Here is a 16,258-nt window from a genome sequence, read left to right as displayed (position 1 = left end):
TATCAAATAATATCCATAAAACATGAAAATAAAAACACCAAAAGGAATAAAATGTTAAAACTAACTAGGCAAGAATGTTAACAGCAGCTTCCTGCAAGATATTCTCACAAGATAGCATTTTTAATCCAAAATTCCCTGCCATTGTGGAAGTTGAAAAACGTATCTAATGCCTTCCAGAACTACTTAGGCTTCTGGTATAGTGAGAACATATCTTATGTTCTGATCAATATTTTCTCATTGTTTCCCCTTTTTGTCCTCCTGTTGTCTCTTGTCTTATACTTAGATTGTAAGCACTTTGGGACAGGGACTAGCTTTTTGTTCTGTGTTTGTACAGTGCCTACCACAGTGGGGTCCTAGTTGCTATGATAATATAAATAAATAAATAATAATAATAATTAGATAAAACATTCAACTTTTGTTTTACACATCAAATTAAGTTTCCTAAACAAGAAACCATAGTACAGGGGGACAAAATTTTGGAGCAGCAGTTCCTAAATTCTACCTCCCCGCCGACACTCCTCAATTCCATGAAAACACTAATTTATTATCTTGCCATGAAATATTCTTTGTTTCCATTCTCTAATCTGTCATAGTTACTCCACTGAAGTCACTGGAATTATTTGAATTTATATTTGTGTAACTGAGAGCAGCAATTGGCTCAAAGCTATCATTTTAAGAAATATTATGGACCAAAAGCTTTAATTTTCACCTTGTAATCTGTTCTCCATTGCATTAATAGCTCACTTATGTTAATAACTTCATCTTCTAAAATATCTCTTTGGGATTGTCATATCTTTCAGTTCCCTTGCTAGCTAGCCTAGTGCAAGAGAGAGAATGGTGGACTGCAAAGTGCATCTTTTACTCTGACTACTAATGATGCATAATCTGTTTCTGCTGCCAGGGCTTCTTTGGCAAATCTGTTTTCAGCATTGCACCACATTCAATACGCAAGAAACAAACAAAAATATATGGGAAAATGTCACAAACATTGAAGGTATTGTGTATGCCTAGCTCAACAGAATAAGGAAACATCTGCAAAGGACAAGTAGAACACTAGTGACTTGTGACTCACATGGCTGCAGTGTTGTTGTGCTCCCATAAAAATATTTCTGAGGTGGTTTTGATTTCAGAGTAATGGAGAAGTCAATAAATGATTGTGTAGAATAATTTTACTCTAAGGGCTTTTAGTTTAATATTTCCCTGGGACAAATTTAGCTCTGATGTAAGTGGCCATAACATTTTTGTTGTGTGTCCAGTTTCCAGCTTCTTGCTTATGAAATCATTTTGGAAGTTGTTCTGAATTATTTCACGTTCTTGAATATGAGACTTTGAACTATGGCATGTGAGCTTTGTCTGAGATTTTATATATATGAATCCAGCTAATAGTTCAGTTAGGAATGCAGGCAAGTAGTTATTGTCCAGGAGTATATCACATAGTAACTGATTTATAGGGTTTAGGGTGGCTGCTGGGGATGAGTCACTGAGAGGTTTGGCCAGGTCGCAGTCAAGTTTGATGCTTCCTATCTCATACATTATCACCAATAAAGGTATTTCTCCAATTTGTATTATGGTCTTTTACTGAGTTTTTACTGGTATAATTGATTATAGGTTAGTAAACAATTCTGACAATATCAGTTTTTTTTCCAGAAGAGAGACACAATTTAGGGGTGCAGCAAGTTCCAATATACTTTCTTCACTGCTAAGATCCCCTTTCTTCTATGACAGTTCTCTGGCTTCACTTCACCTCCCTCCATTTCAAGAATCATCTTCTGGGTCAGGAGGAACTAACAAAGAGAAGGCTGGTCACAATGAGAGTTGTGTGGAGGTTGTGTGGATGGAGGCTGGGTTAATAACTGAAATTGACAGATAAGCATCAGTGAAAAGTTGGAAAGTGATCGGGGCAGGGGCGGCTCTATGTATTTTGCTGCCCCAAGAACTGCTGTCAGGCATCTTTTTTTAAAAAACAAATACATTTTGCAAATGTTACACTTGTAATGAAGTGATTAAATCAGATAATATATTTAAAAGATTCATTGTCATATTTCACAAACTACAATGTGCACCATCGGAAACACATCTGAATGCCTATGCCTTGGGTGGTGTTATTTTTGTGATTTAGAATAAGGAAAACATTGTAAAATGCTGTATTTTTCTTATTAGAGTTCTGTACAAACAGGAATAAGATATGTTACTGTGGTTTTCTTTCTTTGGAAGATAGAAAAAGAGTCAGGGGAGAAGGACAAAACATTGAAATGTTTACTTACAAATTCATCAAAGCATTACAAATTATTAGTGTCTTGAGAGAGCGGTTATAGTACAGTTCTATTAAACCTGTATACATTGAGACATATGTATACAACCAAAGGATTTATTACAGAATGTTCCTCTCCAGAACTCATAGTTAGGTAAACATAAAATTGCTTGAGATGTATATCAGTAACTTGCAAAGATTTTTTTTTTTAAACCAAACACGACATATCCGTAGATTATCTCTACAGCTACACACTGAGACATATATGTTGGTTTTAGATTTATTTTACCATATCATATCGATTGAAAAGAGATTTTAAAAAAAGTTGGAAATAACTAGCCAATGAGTATATTACTGTGCTGTAATTCATCATGTGTGCGTAACACACAACATGTGTGTACAATATCGCAAATAAGAATCAGTCACAATTAATCTAGTTGTTTCTTTGCTAACAAAATATTGCTTTATGATATGATAAAGTATTTTTTTATTAGGTTGAGTTTACTACTTTATTTTTGAAGTTCACTATTACAGGATGATTATTTACAAAATTCACTATTACAGTGAATTTAATAGTTCTTAATATTAATTAATAACATACAGAAATGCCCTATAATAAAATATGCTATTTGTGGATACAGTTCAAATTGTTTACAATAGAAATGAAAAATAAATATAATGATAGGTTAAAGGTGATAATATAGTATTGTGTTTCTATTATATTACCAGTGTTTTGCATTAGTTTAGCTAAAATGAATAGTAATAGGAAGTGATAGAATTGTGCAGTTATAATAACTTTTGTTACTTCTTCCTCAGATAAGTGAGAAGGAGTAACAAATAATATATGATATTAGATGCTACCTTGGGAGAGTACTAATATGATGAGGCTTTCATGCCTTAGCAATGCTGGTATTTGGTAATCAGAATTAAAATAAATTAAGTTCCTTTCCTTTCTGTATCTTCTTGTTCTTCATTCTCAGAGGTAGCAAAATCAAATGGTAGCTACAAAACTCAATCCCTACTTTTTAGCATGATGATAGTTTTGCCTTTGGGGAAAGGATAATTTAATTTGTTAATTTAAAAATACAAAAATATAAAAAAACAAATTAGGGTGTGTACTCCTGTTAATCACCAAATAAATTAAATTAGCTAATGGCTATATGATGAGTATCTTTTTATCTCTTTTATCAGAACAGAAAGTAAATTAAGATGCACTCCCTGCATGAAGTCTTACAAGAACCCAGAGAGGAATCATTTAATAACGAGTGTAAGCAAAAATATCCTGTATGTTTTTGTTTTATTTTCTCTTATTATTTTCCAGTTGTGTTTGGGCAATTTGCCTATTTCCAGACTGCTCTGAACGATGTGGCAGAGTTATTTGATGGAGAACACCCTCAGGCTAGACTTCTCAGTTCACTTTCTGGATCTCACTCAGGTAAAGAGAAAGCAAAAATAACTATAAACCACTTATGTGACTTAATATAGAAAGCATGAACTTCTGCACATTGTGGGTCTGCTTTTAAAAGTTAAGTAATTGTGAAAGGGATTAGCTGTTGGAACAAACTGCCAAGTGAAGTGGCGGATTCTCCATCTCTGGATGTCTTCATAACAAGACTGGATTATTTTTGGAAGATATGCTTTAGGCAAACACAGGTTATTGGGTGCAATGCAGGTGTCACTGGATTAAATTCTATAGTGTATATTATGTAGGAGGTCTGACAAGATGATCTATTACAGGGGTCGGCAACCTTTCAGAAATGGTGTGCCGAATCTTCATTTATTCACTCTAATTTAAGGTTCCGTGTGCCAGTAATACATTTTAATGTTTTTAGAAGGTCTCTTTCTATAAGTCTATAGTATATAACTAAACTATTGTTGTATGTAAAGTAAATAAGGTTTTTAAGATGTTTAAGAAGCTTCATTTAAAACTAAATTAAAATGCAGAGCCCCCCGGACTGGTGACCAGGACCCAGGCAGTGTGAGTGCCACTGAAAATCAGCTCGCATGCTGCCTTTGGCATCCGTGCCATAGGTTGCCTACCCCTGATCTATCAAATGGTTCCATCTGGCCTTAAAGTATGATCTCTGCATTGCACACACAAATTTTGAGTGTCTAATTTATGCACACAAATAACTTGTGTGTACAAAAAACAATTATTTCTGCATTTACATGTCCAGTTAACAACTGGCCAGGTATGCAGGCAGGTATCTGGAGTGAAATCCTGGCCCCATTGAAGTCAGTAGCAAATCTTCCATTGACTTCAGTGGGATCAGGATTTTGTCCCTGATTTACATGCCTGTGCTATATATTTGTACAACTAAAATTAAACATGCACAAAAATATGTTTGCAATTGCATGCACCTAATATTGAAAATCTGGCCTCACAGAGGCATATACATTGAACTTTACAAATATGAATTTGGGATTTTTACAACACACCGTTTTCCATTCTTTTCAGTCTTGAACATGTGGCTTATTTTATTGTTTACTACTTATTATCGAAAAATATGTATCTGTTTTACAATTTAAGGAAAATGTTTTAATGTTTGAAAAATGTAGGTTCCTTCCATGCAAAGGAAAAACTCCAGAATTCATTCTAACATTTTTTGCAGTGGTTTAACAACAAAATATTGTTTGATTTTTAATTGTCAAGATAAAAGAGAGAATATTATCTAAACATCCCATTTTGCAGCATCATACATATATACGTAAAATGAAGACCAACATCTATATTTCCCCACAAGCCTTTAGAAAATGATTGAAGGGCAAAAAACTTGCAGTTTTTCCTTATTGTTCCATGACATCTTCAGAAGAGATTTAATGTGCCAGGTTCATATTTCATTTATGGTGATGTATATCAGGAGGATCTCCATAGAAGTCATTAGAGTTACAACAGTGTGTAATTGATGTGAGTGCGAGACGCATGAGACCTATTGAGTCAGCTCATTTAAACCAGAGTAAATAATAGAATCATAGAATATCAGGGTTGGAAGGGACCTCAGGAGGTCATCTAGTCCAGCCCCCTGCTCAAAGCAGGACCAATCCCCAACTAAATCATCCCAGCCAGGGCTTTGTCAAGCCTGACCTTAAAAACCTCTAAGGAAGGAGATTCCACCACCTCCCTAGGTAACCCATTCCAGTGCTTCACCACCCTCCTAGTGAAACAGTTTTTCCTAATATCCAACCTAAACCTCCCCCACTGCAACTTGAGACCATTACTCCTTGTTCTGTCGTCTGGTACCACTGAGAACAGTCTAGATCCATCCTCTTTGGAAGCCCCTTTCAGGTAGTTGAAAGCAGCTATCAAATCCCCCCTCATTCTTCTCTTCTGCAGACTAAACAATCCCAGTTCCCTCTGCCTCTCCTCATCACATCTTCATTCATTTCAGTAGTTTCTCTAGAGTTATGCTGCTAAACCAGTAGTTCTCAAACTTTTGTACCGGTGACCCTTTTCACATAGCAAGCCTCTGAGTGTGACCCCTCTTACAAATTAAAAACACTTAGCACCTTATAAATGCTGGATGCAAAGCATGGTTTGGGGTGGAGGCTGACAGCTCGCAACTCCCCATGTAATAAACTCATGACCCCCTGAGGTGTCCCGACCCCCAGTTTGAGAACCCCTGTGCTAAACAGTAAGCACACCTTTGTCATAATCCAGAGTGGTAAACTGTGCATGCCAAAATTGCAGAAATACAAAATACAATACACAAATATATATATATATATATAAAATAGGAAGTTGGAAATCTGAATTTTGATATGCATTTAGCAAAATCTGAGTAAATATTTTAAGTTTCTTCATGATTTCTTAAGTTAGCCTTCCAGGTTTGCAAAGCTTGCCTTGAAGAGAGGACATACAGAAATATGCCAAGTGATGAGCTAATATTAATTTAAATTGAATTGCTTTTAGAAGATCTATTTAATAATCTAATGTTACTCATGTAGTATGTTAAATATTTCACAGAGACAGAGAAAGATTCACTTCAGAAAGAGAGTCAAGGATCTATTTTCTCTCATTTTAGTTTTAGTTTTGTTTTGTTTTTAAATTATATATTCTATCTTTATAGAGAGAGACCCTAGGGCTCTTTTGAAAGCCTTTTAATTGTTTAAGGCATTTTGGAATGCAAGCTAAAGCTGTCAGTCACAGATAAACTCTGGCAAAAACTCTTCAAATGACACTGGCCCAAAAGGGTAACAGACTCCCAGGAAAGCAATTTATTACAGCTCTAATCCCAACAGCTTCAGTAAATATCAGAAAGTTTATAAATAATATAATTGTACATCATAAAATGTTTCTGTTTGATGATTATTTCTGTATACCTCCAATGCCAAATTTAATGTTGTTAAATATGATTTGCAGAATTTTTTATGCTAAAACATGGAAGGAAAAAAGAAGAAAAATGTACTATTGCCTATCAGGTTTTTTTAACAGGATATTTTATTAAAATCTAAAATACTCTCATCTTTCCAATCTTTATTTCAATTTTTCCATTCTCTCTCTTCCTTTTTTTTCCCTTCTTCATATGTAGGTGAGACATTGCCTTTAGCTTCATCCAATCAAATATTGATGCGGTTCAGTGCAAAGAGTGGGGCATCTGCCAGAGGTTTCCATTTTGTCTACCAAGGTAAATCTGTTGGTTTTTACTTCATCCTGTTTATAAAATGTTGACAGACTCAATAGTGCCAATCTCATCTACATGACTGGATTGAAATGTTTATTAGATCACAAGATGTTTATAGGATTCTTTTAGCTGGAATAATTTCGATATACAGTGTGGAACAGACTGTTCATGGACATATTGGGACAGATTCTCAGCTGGTTTTAACTGGTTTAAAGTCCATTGACTTCACTGAGGGTCTGGCCTATTATGGCACCTCTGTAGTGTGGAATAAATGTGTTGTTGAAAAACTGCTCAGCAGCTGGTTATTTTTAACAAGTCAGAGAGGTTCTCTCTCTCTCTCTCTTTCTGTTGTGTGTTTGGTGGTGCTATCATCTTTATGTGTAAAGATGATAAGCATAATAATCCACAAATTGGATGAAACTACAATTAACCTCATATTTTTATTGCTTGACATGTAGACTTGAGTATTATTTCTGTGTTTATTTTGTATTCGGTAGTTGTATAGAGCCATTGTACTAGACAAGTGAGAATCAGAAATTTGGCTATGTCTCACATCCATCACTCTTTAGCTACTGCATTTAAAATATAATCCTGTTACCCTTAATTAAGTGAATTTCTATTAAAACTAGTGGGAATTTTTCCTGACTATGAACACGAGGATCTGTTATCTTATAACTGTTAGAAGTTCAGTGTTGAGCAAAGATTGTCAGAGATGTCTTATATTTGGACTGGAACTCTGTGTTTCCAGGGGCTTATCTACACTTAAAATGCTACAGCTGCTGTAGTGCTTCAGTGTAGACACTACCTATGCCGACAGGAGGTGTTCGCCTGTTGGCGTAGGTAATCCACCTCCCCAAGAGGTGGTAGCTAGATTGATGCTAGAATTCTTCCGTCAACCAAACACCATCTAGATGGGTCTTAGGTCATCTTAACAATACCATTCAGGGGTGTGAATATTTTAAACCTCTAAGTGACATAGTATTGATAACCTAATTTTCTAGTGTACACCAGGTCTAGACCTTTGTATTGCTGAAGATAGGAGGAGGCAGATTACAGACCTGTGTTAAAAACTGTATATCCTACAGGAGCAAAGGGAAACAGGCCATATGTTCTTTCCTTACAGCCCCAGGCCTCCTTAGGCAGCAGTAGACTTAGAACCTTCCTTTAGACTTCTCCAGTATCACACACTGTGCTTACAGGCTGGTGCTTGGCTTTCTTTCTTGTCTGTTCCCCCTCCAGTTAGATTTTTGCCATACCCACAGATAAACACATATACCTGATCAGAACAATGTCTAGTGGAACCCTCTACCCACATGATGCTAGGTTCTGGGCTTTGTGTTTTGTTTTAGGTGTAGCCCCTTAACTGTCTCTTACAACTATCTTAAATGAAGGGCGTGTTCATATATAATTTTCAATGAGATTTTAACCCACCTCATAACAATAGTGTAGAATAGGGGTTCCCAAACTTGGTTTGCGGCTTGTTCAGTGTAAGCACCTGTCGGGCCATGAGACGCTTTGTTAACCTGAGTGTCCGCAGGTTCGGCCGCTCGCAGCTCTCAGTGGCCGCGATTCGCCGTTCCTGGCCAATGGAAGCTGCGGGAAGCAGTAGAGAGATGTGAGGTAAGGTTTGGTAACGAGTCAGTGAAAAGTCAAAATTTATGAAACTCCCCATATTATGTTAATATTGCCAATAAGTTGTTTTTCACCTCTAATGAATTGGATTCAAATGTAGGGTTAGTCATAAGCAAAATAAACATTCTGAGCACAGTTTAATTCTTATTGAACATATTGATCTTTTGTTTTTTTTTTCCAAATCACAACACTGTCATGCTTTGGTATACAGCAATTTGCTGTAAAGGACCAGTTCACCTCAGGAGTATTTCAGAAGCTGGAGTTAGTAGGAATGCTAAAAATCAGATGTGTACAGGCAGAATTCCTTTTATGTGTAGAAATATTTAATTTCACCATGCTTGCACATGATAGTCTGGATGTAGCTAGTGCTGTCAGTCTCTCACTTCTATAAATTAAAAGAAGTCATTGAAATTGACCATGCACAAAATAAAGGGGAGGGAGGAGGAATCTATATAATTTTAAAGGAGAGAATTGCTCTTTGATTTTATGTTGATTTCTTCATATCATCTATTTCCATCTGAATTGTAGCTTTCAATCTTTTTCATGTGTGTGCTTTCCCAAACACCTTCTTCGTCTAATTATTTGTAGTCTGTGACAAGTTGCCGTTCAAAGAATTTAAAATGAACACAAAGCTTTCATTTGATGAAGCATATGCATATATTTTACTGCAGAAGAATCTGTCTCTAGGAATACCTTATGCTGTGCTTCATTTCGGTCTATTATACTGAACTGCAGATTTAGTAGTAGTAATAACTGAATGGAACTGGTTTTGAGAAATAGTAAATGCTACCCTCAGCATCACAAAATGAATCAAACAATGACTTATCTCAGGAGAATCCTGATACTGTTTTTGTGTACATTTTGATAAATGGATACATTAGGATCTCAAGTTAGTACAAATGTTGCTAGTGCAACGTCTTTGAGGCATTTAATTACATTAATAAAGGTTACCTCAATTTTTTTTTCTCTCTTCTGAAATATGTGAACACATTTCCAGCACTGCCTGCTTGCGAACATTATAAATACACTGGAGAATAGCATCCACACTCTGAATGAACACACTAATCTGGCCTGGAAAGTCAGTCATTTTATTTATCACACTCTATTCCAGGCTGACCTTATTCCCTGTTCACTTTTCCACTGGGCTGATTTCAATTTTGTTTCACAGCAGTGTGAAACATTTACCAAAAGATGGAGAATAATTACTATAGAAAATAGAATTTCTCTGTAATACAGTCTGAGAAGTCTAGTTTGCCAACATTATAGGCAAAAGCTAGAAGGAGAGCTGGAGGAAGAGAAGGTTATAGCCTGCAATATTTCAAATTCTGGTCCTAACAAGCAACAGATGAGTTTTGTGGCTTTGAATTCAGGTTTAATGGTTTTTGCAGTGCCACTTTCTGAAAAACTTATTTTTCTACATGTCTCATCTATCTCTTCTTCATTTCCTTTTCTCTGATAGCTACATTTCCCTATATTTCACAGAATAATTATGTATAATATTGGTCTGAATGAGTACCTAATCTATTCAATTCCTACTGTTAGCCTTCTAGAATATTAGGGTTAAGCCTGCTGAAATCTGCAGCTGGGAACAATCACATATAAAAAAGATTGGGAATGGTCTAGTCTGATGTTTTGTCAATGTCCTGTGCTTGCTTCCTTGCTTTGACATCAAGTTAGAGATTTCAACAGAAAACATTTTATGTGGCTCAGTCTGTGACAGCACAGATCCTTTTTTCTCTGACATGCAGAATGATGAGCAAGCCACGATACAGGATTTTAATATGCTCTTGTGCTTGCTCCTCCATTTACTTGCTCCAAGTACATACTTGAATTAATTGAAGTGTTTTATATATTTTAATAAGAATATATTTTAAAAAGGTCCTTTAAGAAATTTAGCAGCTGGGCTTATGCCTTTTTTTTTATTTTTGGTTCTTCTTGATCTCAGTAATGCAGAGTCTTCAAATTTCCCATATAGGTAAAACTCACAGAGATATTGTACCATAGCTGTTTTAAATATTTTTGTTAGGATTAATGTTTGTTTTTTCTTCATGGTAAGGTTTCATTTAGTGGCAACATGAAGGTGGAGTGGGGGGGAGAAAAAAATCAAAGTCTTCAAAAATTCAGTTTAATCTAAATAGGGACCACAGATACTAAAAACCATGATCATATGGTTATTGCACAGTGTTATTCTAAGGCAGAGTTAAGGCTATTTGGGTACTCTGACACTGCATCTCTATACCTTAACGTGTTTAATGTTTTTTTTAAAGTTTAACTTTTTACTTTAATAACTGAGGGGTAGATTCTGATTACGAGTATAAGCCTGCGTATGGGAGTAAGAGGAGGTAAGACTCTTTCTGTCCCTTCAAAGGCTACCTGGGCCTCTGATCCAGGTATGTATGAATGGGTTCTTGCCTCCATATATCCTTCTATTCACTGGCCATGGAGATGAGCCTGGGTGTGAGCGTGTGGTGAGACAGAGGGGTATAGTGATTTGCAGCTGCTGTAGGCCAGCAGTAAATTCATAAACTTGAAATTGGAAATGGAGAAAATGGAGTAATTGTGGCTCATAGATGTCTCTGAGTCATGACGCCTCCTGGGAAGGCTACTAGTGTGGCACAGCTGACACACCTTGCTCTGCCAAAATCAAAATCTAGCCCTCAACCTTGGTTACTTTTACTGTTTTAAAATTATTTTTTGCCATCCCACATGTTTGTTAGTATGAGGTTCCAGTGGAAATTGGTGGCCCAGGAGTACTCACTCTGTTATTTCATGAGACCTAGTTTGATACCTAGGTCCACTGTCTTGCTTTTGGAACTGATAGTTCTGGCAGATCTGCTGAAGAAACTGTAATGATAAAACAAAGTCCATGAATGTGAGTGCCACATAGAGGTTAACTCATATTCATCAGCAGAAAGGATAATTTAAGTAGAATTATTTTATTACAACACAAGCCATAACTATGGTGGCACAAATGGTGCATCTATCATTTATTTTTCCTGTATATATTTTTGTATATTGTCTTAATTTATAAATGGCAGTTTCTGTTGCATATAATTACGTATTAATTATAAGATTATTTCTACAAAAATCAAATGAAAATAGTATGCTAAGGAGAATGGTCTCTGAAGTACCACACTTGTTAGACTAGGTTATAATTTCCAGCTAACCAACACACCAAATAGACTCCCAAATAAATAGTAACTTCAAACAGACATTGTTCATATAGTAATGGTGGTGAACTAGCAAGCAAAAAATAGCATTTATGTAGAAATGAGCATTTATAACACTCCGTCCTATACCTGAAATTTTTGTACTTAAATGTTCAAAATGTGCTTACATTATAAATCAGTTTTATAGTTTGTTGAGCTCAATTATTTGTTAGAAATAATGCATCTCAGCCATATTTAAAAAAAAATGATGTAGAATAGGTAAGTTCTGGTATCCCACCAATTTAAAAATAAAAAAAGGCAGGGGGTGGGGCAATCTGATATCTATGGCTGCAGGGAAACTGTTAACTGACTAATATATAATTACTGCTGTGTTTGTCCACATAGTCACTGGGATGCCTTTACCCAACTACTTATTCTTAAAGGGTTTTAAGGTACCATGAGTGCAACAAGAATTATGTAAAGTTAAATTCCATATTAATAATGCCAGTATGTGTGTGTGTATATATATATGAAATAATTTATTTATTTCTCAGACGATGACTGGCATTTTGTCTAACAGCACCTTTTTCTGTTCATGCAGCTGTTCCACGCACCAGTGATACACAATGCAGCTCTATTCCAGAACCCAGATATGGCAGGAGAATTGGGTCTGAATTTTCAGCAGGCTCTGTTGTTCGATTTGAATGTAGCCCTGGTTATCTGCTGCAAGGCTCAAAAGCTATTCGATGTCAGTCTGTGCCTAATGCTTTAGCTCAGTGGAATGACACTGTACCAAGCTGTATAGGTAAGCAATTACATTTTGGTAATCTGTTGAGGGACACTAGTCTCCAAATCAGAATTTAAGAAATGTTTCAGAAAATAGTGTTTAACACATATATTCACTCTCCATTAATTAATACTGGTCATGTTCAATTTAAAAGGGCAATTTTTCATATGAAACATAATTAAATACCAGCTGGTTGGTAGGCAGTTATATGTTTCATATAATAATCTATTAGATTAACAAGCGTGATGCATGTTTTCCTGAATATTTATTATCTGTGTGGCTACCTCTAAAGTTGGAAGTATAGGATACAACTTCATTTTCTGAAAATCATTATAATTCCAATTTATTATACCATTTTTGTGTACCCTTTTAGCAGATGTTTGTTGATATATAGCACTCTATCTCTCTGTCTCTCTCTCTTTAGGAGTACCATTCTAATTTACAGTGAATAACAATATTGTTAGTTGCAGTTAATTTGCTTCATTTTGCAGAAGAACCTCTAGTGGAATAATGTTTAGCACTTTGAATTTTTTTTTACATTTAATAGGTGCTTGTCTTTTGTGCATAAATCTCATTGGTATCGACTGGAGTTATGTGCCTCTATGGAGAGTAGAATAAACCACCAAATACTTAAATTATAATTATCTTTAATGATCTAAGCAGAGTTGATTTCACAGACCCATTATTCTATGTAGTCTTTTCTTGAAATCTGAGGAAATGCTGGGCTATGGATAAATATATTAAAGTATTGCACTGTGATTTACCAAGTAAAGCAAATATTAGAGCTATTTTACACTTAAGTGTCCTGATTACATTTTATTTAACTGAAAGCTGCATTCCAAAGTGCAAAATAAAACTTAAAATCTATGTACTTTTAATAAAAAGAGAGTTATACTCATTAGATCAATTTGTACATTTAATGTTACTTTTCTGTCCAGTTAAATGTCTTTGGCTTTGACATAATCTGTGAAAATATTGTCTTTCAGTACCATGCAATGGGAATTTCACTGAACGGAGGGGCACTATCTTGTCACCTGGTTATCCAGAACCCTATGGTAACAGCTTGAATTGTGTGTGGAAAATCATAGTGACTGAGGGATCAGGTATTCAGGCAAGTCCATATTCTGCCAAACATGAAATACTCCCCAACCCCCTTCTCCCACAGCCAAATCAGAAAAGAGTAATCAGAGCTTTTTGTTTTTGTTTTTCCCCTCTTTTTTTTTTTTTTTTAACCAATGGATAGTTTCTAATCTCATTGTTCTTTTTCTTTTTTTTTTTTTCTCACTCTGTTGTGCAGGAAGAATGGATTTAACCTAGTAGTCACTAGCAGCTTTCTTTTTTAACTGAGTAGAATAGCAGAGATAGATCCCAATCCTACAATCTGATACTGCTCCCATTTACAGCTTCATGTCAATTGAGCACTGCACAGAAGCAGAAGTCTACACTAGCTGATCTGATTGCAGGACGGGGGCCATAATTGGAGTATGATTTTCCATTTTCTTGCACCTTGTGTACTCATTTATATCTGTGCAATGTGTGTGCAAAAAATTATTCCCACATGGTGATGTTTTGCACCAATTTTGCACAAGTGTAGATGACTATACAAAATAAAAAAAAGTGGAGAATAAGTATCAATTTATTTTAGTTTTGTTTTTATTTACATTTTATTCCAGGGCTTTTTTTTTCGTTTGTTTCATTTTGCTTGTGTCTGGTTTTGGTTTTTTATGTTGTTTTGTTCTTTATTTTTAGAGCATTCATTTAAATATAATTATTTGGGTTGAAAAACAAATATTTAATGGCATTGTTTTACAGATCCAGGTCATAAGTTTTGCCACAGAACATAACTGGGACTCCCTTGAAATCTATGACGGTGGAGATATGACAACACCGCGACTGGGGAGCTTTTCAGGTAAGCATATGGTCTGGCTAAATGCAACCTTTTTATGGTGACCAGAATATATATGTGAAAAGCTTCCATGCTTTCTTTAAACTACTTTCCAGTCTCAGGTGAGAAATTTGAAATGGTATAATTTTGTCAATGTACTTACACCTAGGGAGATTTTCAAAGTGTCTAACTACCATTTGTGCCTTTGAAAATCTTCCCCATCATTACCAACTCCCACTATAGTTATGTTGCCCTGATGTTAAATGGGCTTCCACTGCTGATACAGGTTGCTTTGGAAATGCAGGCGTAAACTTGCCCTTTTTAGACTCAACCTTTTGGGGAGGAGACAAAGTCATTCAGTATTCATGTAAATTCACTAGACCTTTAGAGAACAGAAAAAAACCTGGTAAACTGGAAATGTTACAAACCATGTCATTTGTTGTTTTATGAGCATATTAGACATCTCTGGCATTACTCCCCTTTCGTAAAGTAATGTTTTTATTGAAGGAATGTGTTGTAGTACCACCAACATGAGCAAACACCTTACATAGGATGGACTGATGAATTATATCCCGGACTCGTCTGTCCTGCAGCAAGATTGATCTCTGTTGTGGGGCATAGCTATAGCACTCCAGGGCATGCTGGATATTTTGTGGTAGCTTCATATATGTTTTAAAATTAAGGTTTAGATTGTGTTAAATAAGAAAAATGAATAATACAATTATTACAATAGTAGCCTCTATATTATTTAATTTGATATTAATACAATGCATTTGATGCTTCCCCGACTGTTTAATTTTCAATGCACTGCAAAATATTATACTGAAAGCTCTTAACTATATTGTAAAAGTCAGAAAGAAAGTTCATGATTTTAGCAGCTAAGTAGAAACAATTGAGGCTTTTAAAATTTACGAGGTTTGGGAAGTAGTTTGGGCTTGTGGGGTAAGCACAGCTATAATGATTGGGAGTGAAAGAGTTAACAATATTGAAAATTCAGTTGTCATCATTACATTTAAAGTTAGACCTTATTGAGATAAATCAAGGTGTTCACCCTTCACACAGCTATTTTTCCAAGTTGTGTTCAGACTAAGTGTATATGGCTACACTTTGAGCTGGGGTTGTAATTCCTAGTTTGAGCAGATATACCTGCACTATCTCTGATCGAGCTAGCACAGTAAACACAGAGTGTAGCTGTGGTGACACAGGCGGCAGGAGGGGCTAGCTGCTATGAATACATACCCAGCCAAGATGGTAGGTGCATATTCAGGGAAGCTAGTCCATACTGACACAGAGCTGCTGCAGCTACACTTCCGTTTTTGGAATTCTATCTCAACCAGAGCCAGTGCAGATTCATAGAATCACAGATTATTACACCTTCCAGCTCCATCGTAGACATGCTCTTGGTCAGACACTTGGTCACTGCATTGGTTGCTTCACATTTGGAACATTTTGTTCTGACCACAAGGGCTAGAAACTTATTTTTATGCAAAAATGTAAATTTAGTTTCTGGATCTCAGTTCTGCCTGAAAATGCAGTATACTGTGAAATGTGATATTGGGAGAGTTTTATGTTTATTGTTTCTCAATAACTCATGTTAAATGTTCTTACTTTACAAGGGGTTATCTACATAACAAAGTTTTACCATTTATGCCAATATTATTATACAAGTTTAGTTATACCCCCCGTGTAGACATTCTTATTCCAGTATAGAAGTGGGATTTTCACTTTAGCTTAAACCGTTGCCAAACAACATAAATTAAACTGAAAAAAGACATTTATATTGGACTGAGTATGTCCATGTAGGAGATTATACCAATATAGCTGTATCAGTTTAAATTCCTATCTTATATTGGAAAAAAAAACTTTCCTGTGTAGAGAAGGCCCAAGTAAAAATGTTGCAGAGTGTGATGGAATCTGCTATTGCAAACTCAA

General features: G+C 35.6%; 1 protein-coding gene and 1 long non-coding RNA gene across 6 annotated transcripts in view; one reads left to right on the top strand and one right to left on the bottom strand.

The window, feature by feature from the left end:
• CSMD1 (CUB and Sushi multiple domains 1) overlaps positions 1–16,258 on the top strand; it is a 1,932,406-nt gene that overhangs the window by 1,624,782 nt on the left and 291,366 nt on the right. For all 5 annotated transcript variants that reach the window (XM_008163737.4, XM_005289701.5, XM_065587776.1 and 2 more), the window contains 5 exons: positions 3,573–3,686; positions 6,781–6,876; positions 12,256–12,459; positions 13,428–13,552; positions 14,254–14,350. In XM_008163737.4, coding sequence (XP_008161959.2) covers positions 3,573–3,686; positions 6,781–6,876; positions 12,256–12,459; positions 13,428–13,552; positions 14,254–14,350 — 636 coding nt within the window. The remainder of the gene's footprint in view (positions 1–3,572; positions 3,687–6,780; positions 6,877–12,255; positions 12,460–13,427; positions 13,553–14,253; positions 14,351–16,258) is intronic.
• LOC101944094 (uncharacterized) overlaps positions 2,043–16,258 on the bottom strand; it is a 68,920-nt gene continuing 54,704 nt past the window's right edge. Inside the window, exons 3-5 of the long non-coding RNA XR_508179.4 lie at positions 11,264–11,349; positions 8,305–8,466; positions 2,043–6,902 (exon numbers count right to left, since the gene is read on the bottom strand). This is a non-coding gene — a long non-coding RNA (uncharacterized LOC101944094). The remainder of the gene's footprint in view (positions 6,903–8,304; positions 8,467–11,263; positions 11,350–16,258) is intronic.

The sequence above is a fragment of the Chrysemys picta genome, chromosome 3 (genome assembly GCF_011386835.1).
Source record: "Chrysemys picta bellii isolate R12L10 chromosome 3, ASM1138683v2, whole genome shotgun sequence".
Taxonomy (NCBI): domain Eukaryota; kingdom Metazoa; phylum Chordata; order Testudines; family Emydidae; genus Chrysemys; species Chrysemys picta.
The sequence above is the reverse complement of the archived record's forward strand: the minus strand, read 5'-3'. Positions and strand labels throughout refer to the sequence as shown.